Here is a 9,431-nt window from a genome sequence, read left to right as displayed (position 1 = left end):
CCTGCGCCAGCTGCGCCCCTCAGAGGGTGGCCTTACTTTGCAAGGGCATGTGTATTTGGACTGTGGGTGCAGAAGCCTCATCGTTTCCTCCAGCCTCGTCCACCTGGGTGAGCAGGGATGGTGGGTGGGTGTTTTCCGCCATAGCCGCAGTGCCAAGGCCTGGAATGCCACCGCCGTCTGCATCTTTGGGATGGAGGAGATGAAGGAGCAAGCCTGTGCATCCACGCACTTCATCATGAACGGGAACAGCTGTGTAAGTCTGGGCATCATTTTGCTAAGCTTTCCTCCTGCACGCCGTTGTTGTCACTGTTGTTGCTGTGGCTGGTGTCGCTGTGCATGACTCCGTGTGGTGTCCCTCACCTGAAGGAAGGCATGTGAAGTTTTCAGGGAACTTCAGAACCACAACAGGCTTTGCGCATCAGCCCTGGCTCCATCGGCCCTAGTGATTTCTGCAGCACTTTCTGTTTCTAAAAAGCTGATCCCATACCAGATCCTGTAGTGTCTTTCCCACCTACATATCATGAAAGACATGCCTGAGGGGTCACCTGAGGGCATCCCAGGTCAGTCCTGAGTCTCAGGCTCCTCACTCAATGTGCCCTTTTCTGCCAAGGATTAGTTGTACTTCATTGTATTTTCTGTACAGCCTATATAAAGCTTCTCCTACCTTACTCTGTGCATTCACATCTCATGTCACTGCAGCTACATCAGAAATGAAAAAAAGCTCATCAGATTGACTCCTGTGCACTGGGCTGTGTGCGTTGTTATCCACATTGCTCATGAGTTATTTATGGTTGCTTGTTTGGTGGTAGGTGTTTCCCAAACCTCCCAGATTGGTCTTGGAGAGGGCTCACAGCCACCCACCCCCAAACCCGTTTGGGCAGCAGACAGCAACAGGCGATATGTCTTTGTTGTTGTGGTGGTTACAGTTTCACAGGCACTGGTATCCCATGGAGATCCCCTGGTCACCTATTTCTGTAATGCTCTCTCTTCAGCTCCTTCCTCCTTTTGAGGGTGAGCTGTGCACATGGAGGGCAGGATGGGCAAGGCTACCGGCTTTGCTGTTGCCTCAGTAACTAGTAAAGAAAGGGACTAAAAATTAAATTTAAGAAGCTAAAAATGTAATTCAGGAGAGGAAGGTGCTTTTGCAAGGCCCATCCATGCTTTTAAGTCACACTCAAAAGTCTTTTCAGAGCTGTGGCAAAAGGAACAACACTGACAAGTATCAGGGACAACTGCAGGGGATTGAGCAAGCCATCATAAAGCAAGCTCTGACCTTTTGCAGCTCCCCCACCATCCAGCGACTTTGCAGCTTAACCCCTGAATCCTTGCTCTGTTACAATGGGAGTTTGTTGCAGGCTCCTTGAAAGAAGCGCGGTGGATTTGCTGTTCCTTCTTGGCTTCCCAAATCTAGCCCATAGTGGAGCGCAGCGCCAAGATTCTTCCAAATACAAACTACCGGAGGGCATGTGTGATTCAGTCTGTTCATCTCTCTGCTGAGTTGCGAGAGTATTGCCAGAGTTAGAGGACATAGTTATGAATGAGAAGCCCATATGTGAGTGAAACAACTGTGCTGAAGTAAATAGTGAAACTCTCGTGACAGAGCCAATCCTTGGATTTCCAGTGCCAGTTTGTAGTTTACTGCATGATTTCTGTGCTCTTACGGGGCAAACTTGATGAATGAATTTGAAGTCTCATGCTCATCTCAAAATACCTAGTTGCCAGTGGATTTTTGTCTTCCTTGTTCCTAATTGTTCGCGGGGTTTCTTTTTGAGGTGCTTTCTGAGCCTGCAAAGCGGAAAAAGCCCAGAAACCTTCCTGGGCAGCAGATCCTTTATAAGCACTTTCCAAAGCCCCACACTAGAAAGTCCAGAGGAGTCTTATGGATTTCACAGAGTAAGATTGTGCACGTAAGGTGAGGCGGGTATTTCTGTCTGACTGGTGTTCCTCTCAGTCCCCTGTCCCCATTGCCTCCCAGTGCCTGAATATGAAAAAATCAATGAGCCACTTGTTTAAAGGTTGATCTGATTCAGATCAGACTCCTGTGACTCCAGAGTTACTTTCATGTCCACAAAGGCTTGTCCCTTCTGGAAATGTAGATTATATTTGGCTACAATGCTGAAGAACCCCGACTTTAATAATGATTAAAAGGATTGTTTGCTTAACATTATGTTCCTATCTATGGTGATGTTATTAGTCATGATATTTTGGCACAGCAATAAATACAGTTTACCACTGACAGGAAAATGGTATTTGAATATTTTGTGAGATAGCAGGACATCTGGGTGTTGTTTAGTAATATGGCCTATAACATTACATGGCTAATTATGCTCCCTTTTTAAGCTAATTATATGTGCTTATGGTGTATAAACATAGAAATAAATGCATGTAGTTCAGCTTTAATATGCTTCTTGTACTACAGAAGGTTAGACTAAGGCTATGCAGAATAAGTTTGGAGATGACAGGCCCATATGCTGCTGCTTCTGGGTTGTTTTAGTCCAGATCTTTCTACTGTCTCTCACCAAATCATGGGAGTCCCTGCAAATGTGGAACGTGTCTTCTTGGACTCAGAAGTGTGTGGGCTTTAGAACTGGCAGGAAGATGGTGTGCAGCGTGTCCGTCAGTATGCAGCTCGTAGAGGTGTGTGCAATAGCTAGCAGTGGCTCTGGCCAGAAAGGAGTGCCTCCTAGCATGGAGCTGTCACGAGTACATTGTAGTACGATGTGTAGGAATGGCAGCAAGCAATGGTACTTAATATTTGCTTTAAAGCCCAGTCTTTTAAAAAGAGTGCTGGTACTGAGCAAATGAATGTGTTTTATGGAGTGCAAGACCTGTAGGATGTTTGTAGCAGGTGGATTGTGCTGAATGTCAGCCTGACTTTTGCACTGCAGATGCCATGTGTTGTGCGGTGCTGCGGGTCTTAGTCATCTTTGCTGGGTATGCTTGAATTCTGGAGCTCAGGTGTGGTGTGAGGTAGGCTGATCATGATAACAGGCATGGATTGTCAGTTTATGTAGGAACTGAAAATAAAATTACTTTTCACTGCAGGAATACAGTTTATAGTTAGAGTATACATTAGGGAGTAGTGGCAGTTTGTTTTCCTTCTGATCTTGTAATTCAGATTTATGTAATTATTCTGACTACCTTTAGCCAAGACATCGCCCTACCTGTCTGCACTTACGCAGCTGCTTGTGTTTGCACTGTGTTGACACTGTGCTTCTCAATGGAACACTGCAAGCGGGACTTAACCCAAGGTATTTTTGGTCCCGAATTCCCTGCTATGCTACTGCTCCATATTCTACTCTGAACTCATTCCTGTAAGGTACAGAGCTTTCTGGCCCTAACCCAGTAAAGCACTTAAGGGCATCTTTAACTTTAGGTGTGTAAGTAGTTCCATCATCTTCAGGGGACCTGCCCATGCATTTAAAGTTAAGCATGAACTTGAGTACTTCACTGGATTAGAACCAAATTGCTCCGCATCCTACAGGAACTCATTGTAGGTGTGTAATCTCTTTAGCCTTGCATTGCTACTTAGGCCAAAGCTGACATTTGCAGTAAGTTTTAGCGCTGGATTTGAGTCTGTCATTGAAAATTAGTGATTTTTAAGATCCTTGCTTACCAACTTTATCAAAAAGTAGGTGACTGCTACAAATTCTGTGGAATGGCTGCTTATAAGAGCTAGCTAATTCTATTTTTGTTTTGTGCAGTGGTGTGCACAAAGCATTTTGCCCTTGTTGGATGGGTTTGTTCTGGACATGTGTAATACTGGTTTCCCAGAGACATAATCCCTAAGTAGCAAGAGGCAAGTGATGTCTTAGATGAAACTACTCTGAAAACATTTTGCAGTTTTATATTCAGCTTGGTTTTGTCTGATCCACATGACTCTTAGTTTTGATTATATCTAATTACATGCACTGTTGAGGGGGATGTGTTAATGGACTTGCTAGCATAACCTGCATCTACGTAAGCACATCTTCACAATTTCCTTAGTTAATAAATGTGAATTTGCCAAATCTCATTCTCTGTTTCTTTTCAGAAACCTGACTGAGCACTAACAAACATTTTTGGTGGATCACAATTATGAAGTTGAAGCTCCTTAACCAGCACATAGAATGAATGCTAGAATTTGTCAGAAACTTGCTCCGGTAGCTAGTGAGCTGTAAGAAGGCCTTTCCTTCCTTTGCTCCATGGCTAAATAGGAGCTACTAGAATCTCAGATCTCTTCCAGAGATCCCAGGATCTTGTGGATCACAGCCAAGCAGATGACTAGGAGAAGTGCTCAAATTAGAGAACATCAAGAGGAGAAAGTTGTAGGATGTTACCTGACCACAATGACAAATCTGGAAGTTAGTTTTGCCATTTTAAAAAAGTTACATTGGAAGAAAAGGATTCTACAGTTTTTCAGGGAGAAAATCGAAAAAGTGTTAGGCATGTATGTGTAAGACAGAGAGAAGTTGCTGTAGTTTATATTAAGGTGTTTATTTTATGATGTGCAAAGGCTAAGTAGCTGTGATTAGCTACTGCATGGTAAACTATCTTGGCTGGATTTTAATCTGCTGTTTAGTGCAAGTAAAGATATATAGCAGTCTGTTCTTTTTATTTTTACATTTTTCAGTGGGTGATAAATATGTGGGTTGGTATATGCCCCTTAATTTATTGAGCGTAGTTCTAATCCTAGGACAAATCTTAGCTGGTACGAGCTCTACTGAAATGAGATTTTGAAATCAGCAGTGTCCCATCAGTTTAATCACGGCCATTAATTTGCAGGAATGACATTTTAATTTGTGTGGTAACTTATTCCAAAATGGTTCATGGTCTTTTATTTAAGGAAAGAATTACAGACTTCTAAATATCATTTGGTATCAAAATTGATCCTGTAATTAATTTTCTAGTAGTAAAGTAATCTCCTGTGCATTACCAGATTGCTAGTATTTCATCTGATGTTTGACAGATTTTTAGAGTTAACGTTATGGAGTGAATTTTTCTGTCCAGTCACAATGAGTTTTCAGTTCATCCCTATTTGGTGTGGGAAGTAAGCCACAGGAGACTTGTAACTCACACTGTCAGTAAGAAGAGTTGCTTTTAGTCATCTGGCTTCACCAGGTGTTTTTAGCAGAAACTTTTGAGGGCCTGGAGGCTCTTCAACAGAGGATTTACTTCCTTGGGATCACAGAGTCGTTCAGGTTGGAAGAAACCTCAGAAGAAGTCTCCAGTCCAGCCTGCTGCTCACAGCAGGGTCAACTCTGAGATCAGACAAGGTTGCTCTGGGCTTTGTCCTGTCAGATCTTGAAACCTCCAGGGATGGAGACTGCACAACCTCTCTGGACAACCTGTTCTGATAAATTGTCCTCATAGTGATGTTTTAAAATCTCCTGTCCACTAGAAGCTTCCCATTTCACTTTGTGTCGTTATCTCTTGTCCTGCATACACGTGAGTGGAGAGCCTGGCTCTGTTTCTCTGGTCCCTCTGAATTTGTCTCTTCTGTAGGCTGAACCAGCCAAGTTCCCTCAGCCTTTCCTCATAGTGCAGGTGGTCCAGGCTCTGACTGTCACAGTAGCTCACTGCTGAACTCACTCCAGTTTACCAAGATCAGTGCTATACTGAGGATCCCAGAACTGAGCACAGTATCCTAGACACAATTGAACATGTGCCAGGTAAAGGAGGATAATCACTTTCCTCACTTGATCTGGCTGTGCTCCTGTCAATACAACCCAGAATGCTGTTAACCTTGACTGCAGCCTGGCTACACCCTTTAGCCTACTGCCCTCCAGGACCGTTGTGTCATTTTCAGCAGAGCTGCTCCCCAGCCTGTGCTGTCACAGGGGGGTAGGTCATCCCAGGTGCAGGACTTTGCATTTGTCCTTGTTCAGTTTCTTGGGGTTCTTGTTGGCCCATTCCTCCAGCTTCTCTAGGTCTCCCTGAGTGGCAGCCCTGCACTCAAGCATATCACCTCACTTTTATATAATCCGCAAGCTTAGCCCAGAAGCTTTCAGTGTCTTCCTCCAAGTCATTGATGAAGATATTGAGCAGGACATGTACCAGGATATGTTCCCTGAGGAACTCCACTTGTAACCAGTGTCTAGGTAGAGTACAAACCATTAACCAATACCCTTTGAGCCTGATGATCCATGCAGTTTTTCCGTCCTCCTGTCTAAACCATAACACCTCAACTTGGATATAAGGATGCTGTGGGAAATAGTGTCAAGAGCCTTGCTAAAGTCAAAGTAAATGACATCCACTGTTTCCCCCTCTTCCACAAATTGAGTCATTTCGTCGTAGAAGGCAATCAGGTTGGTCAGGCATGATTTATCCTTGGTGAATCCATGCTGACTTTTCCAGTCACTTTCTTCTTGTATCCAGAAATAGCTTCCAAGAGGGTTTGCTCCATGATTTCCCCAGGCAAAAAGTGAGACTGACCAATGTGTAGTTCCCCAGGTCATCCTTGTTTCTTTTTGAAGATGGGTGCAGTAGGTGCTTTTATTCAGTTGTTGGAGACTTCCCCTGATTTCCACAACTTTTCAAATACGAGAGAATGGCCTTGCAGTGTCATCAGACAGTCTCTCAGCATCTTCCTACAGATCCCAGCTTATAGAAGTCCCAGGGGGGCCAGACGAGGTTTCTTAAGAGATGCCTCGCTTAATCCTCTTCTAGTACTGGTAGTTTCTCTCCTTCTTGAACTCTGTAAGTGCAAAGGACTGCAAGACCTTGTCAGTGACGTCCAGAACCGTGTCTGCATCCATTGTCAGTAAATGACCTGACCTATTTAGCAGCTGGTGCACATTTTCATTGTTCATTCTTTTATTGCTCAAGTGGTGGTAGAAGCTCTTCTTATTGCCCATAACATCCCTTGCCAGTTTCAAAACCAGATGAGCTTGGGCTTTCCTAACACCATCCCTAGGTGTCCAGGCAGTTCCTCCTTAGTCACTTACTCCTGCTTCCACCTCCTTTATACTGTTTTTCTGCGGTGTAGTTCAATCATGACTTCCCTGCTTAGCTAGGGGCTGTCTCCTCGTACTCCTGGTCTTCTTGTTCTCCTGAGTTTTGTGCTTGGAAGAGGTTGTCCTGAAAGACCTGATAGCTTTCTTGAGCTCCATTTCCCTTCAAAACTTCCTCTCAGAGGATCCCACAAACCAGCTGCCTGAACAAGCTGAAGCCTGGTCTCCATCTCTGTACTCTGCTGTTCTTTCCTCACCACCCTCAGGATCCTGAACTCAGTTATCTCATAGTTAATACAGTGAAGGCTGCCATTGATTATCACGTCTCCAGTCAGTTCTTCCTTATTTGTGAGTAGGAAATCCAGAAGAGCATCACCCTTCACTCACCCCGTAGGGTTAACAAAGTGTGGGGTCCCATCTCATTCACTTTGCCCCCAGAGCTCTGTAGTCCTGATCTGTACTGTGCAGCATCTTTTGTTGTCTATGTGGTTGTGCAACAATAGGTAGTGGTCCAAGGAATGGAAAATCATTGGCAATCTCTCTGCAATGTCGTGGGTTGGGACCCCTAAAAAAAAAGAAACCTGTTGTAACAGCATGACTGTTTAGCAGATGTGTGCCTTCATCCCTCACAGGAGGGAATCTCCAACTACAGTCACCCACCACTTCCTCATGCTCTCTGCTAATGCTCTGTTCAAGCTCAGCTGGTTTCAAAGCCTTCCTTAATGGTGCTTGTTCTCCCTCATTGGTTGTTAGGATACTTTACCAATTCTGTAAACTTAGATCTGAGGGCAGAGAAGTAGCATTTCTGCTACTGCAAGAAGTCACAAATTTCTAGCCTCCTCATCTCAGGAGTCTCCATCGACCTCTTGCTCAAGTGTAGCCTCTGTCCCTCCTGCCTTGCATGACAAGGGTCAGGATCTTGCCTCTGCAAGGTCTCTGTGAAGACCCTCTCATTTCCTGGTCATCCTCCCTGAATTTTTGCAGTCTGCTCACCGGGGATAGTTTGTCCACCTAGCATTGCTATGCAGTGCACAAATTAAAAAACCTCCTGGAAATAAAATTTTGGAACAGTTTATTCCTTATACCTCAGCCCTAATAAGGGCTCTCTGTGTGCACCAATATTTAAGTTTGTTACCCTCTGATATAATAAAAATTGGTGCAGGTGGTTGAAGGGTGTTGAAATTAAGCAAAAAGAGTGAGATTCCCTCTAGGAAAAACATCTGTATATTTCTCCAGTGTTGACCATCGCTATACGGTGCTCACAAGTCTTGTGTCCTTTTGTATAGCTGCATCTGTTAATTTACTCTGATTTTCAAACCCTTTTATTTTTACTTTTTGGCCAGCTGCAATATGATGAATGCTGCATGAGCTAAAGATGCTGCCCTTCCCTCTGAGGCGTGCAATGTAAAATAATCAGGAGGAAATCAAGACACAAAGTAGAAATGTGCATATGGTTGCTGCAGCTGTAATCATACAGAGATAAATCTGAAAATAAGATGCAAAATAGAAAATTAGTCTAAATACCTTTTGTGCCAATAACCAAACTGCATAGTGGAGTGAACTTAAAAGCAAAATATGTAAGTTAATTCAGGAGATCTCTAGGCTTACGTGTGCACGTGAAGATTTTGGGGGACTGTAGAACAGAACAGAGGGTGGAACTGAAGAATTAAAAGAAGAAGGATCTTCTAGAGGAATATTGTCTTTTCTTTTGCTTTTCTTGTTTTTGTATGAGCCTGAAAATGTTACAGGATAGATGATCATGGAGATGAGTGACTCTTGAAGTATAAAGGAAGTTTAGACTGTAAATGCATTTTAAGGATGGATTTAGCTGTGAAAGAAAAAGCTTGTGAAGGCCCTACAGTGCTGTAACCCCATTAGTCACAGCGGAAGAGGTAAAGGGGCTTGTTAAAATAATAAATGCACATGGAAAATGGATGACAGAAGGGTGAAAGCAGCAGCTGCACCCTGGAGGGAATGGGCAAGCTGGAGAAATAGGTTGCAAAAGAGAGAAGGCAATTTTTGTTGTGACTGCCCACCATCTAAATTCCCCTTCTTATCTGTATTAGCTCAATGTCGCACTGACCCTCCCTCTAGCAAGCAGAGTGAGGGGAGGAGGCTTCCACACTTGTCAGTATTGGTTCTTCAGTCAGATGAGGAAGATGCAGTGATATGACACTAGTTATTTTACTAGTATATGGGTCAAAATAAAATCTGGCAGCAAAGATTTTCAGAGGCTGGTTGAGTCCAACCCTCTTCTGTGATCTTATTGTACAGAGTCTGTGAGTAAGGTGGTTTGTTTTCCTTACACTACTACTTGGTGCACTGCAGGAGAAAAAAAAATCCTAATTCTGGTGGAAATGAAAGCCTGGAAGCTTCGCCTCCTCCCTCCTTAGCCCAAGTGAAGGCTCATTGTGTGCACCAATGCTGGAGTTTTATTACCCTCTGATCTAATAAAAAAGTGAGTTAACTTTTTCCATCTTAAAATGCTTGCAGTCATTC

General features: G+C 43.7%; 1 protein-coding gene across 1 annotated transcript in view; it reads left to right on the top strand.

Annotated features, from left to right (window-relative positions):
• The window catches only part of PLXNC1 (plexin C1), a gene marked incomplete at its 5' end in the record, with an annotated part of 68,596 nt that overhangs the window by 441 nt on the left and 58,724 nt on the right, over positions 1 to 9,431 (top strand). Inside the window, one exon of the mRNA XM_010085638.1 lies at positions 145 to 253. Coding sequence (XP_010083940.1) covers positions 145 to 253 — 109 coding nt within the window. The remainder of the gene's footprint in view (positions 1 to 144; positions 254 to 9,431) is intronic.

This window comes from Pterocles gutturalis, unplaced genomic scaffold (genome assembly GCF_000699245.1).
Source record: "Pterocles gutturalis isolate BGI_N339 unplaced genomic scaffold, ASM69924v1 scaffold16090, whole genome shotgun sequence".
Classification (NCBI taxonomy): Eukaryota; Metazoa; Chordata; class Aves; order Pterocliformes; family Pteroclidae; genus Pterocles; species Pterocles gutturalis.
Note: the sequence above shows the minus strand (reverse complement) of the source record. Positions and strands in the feature narration are given on the sequence as shown.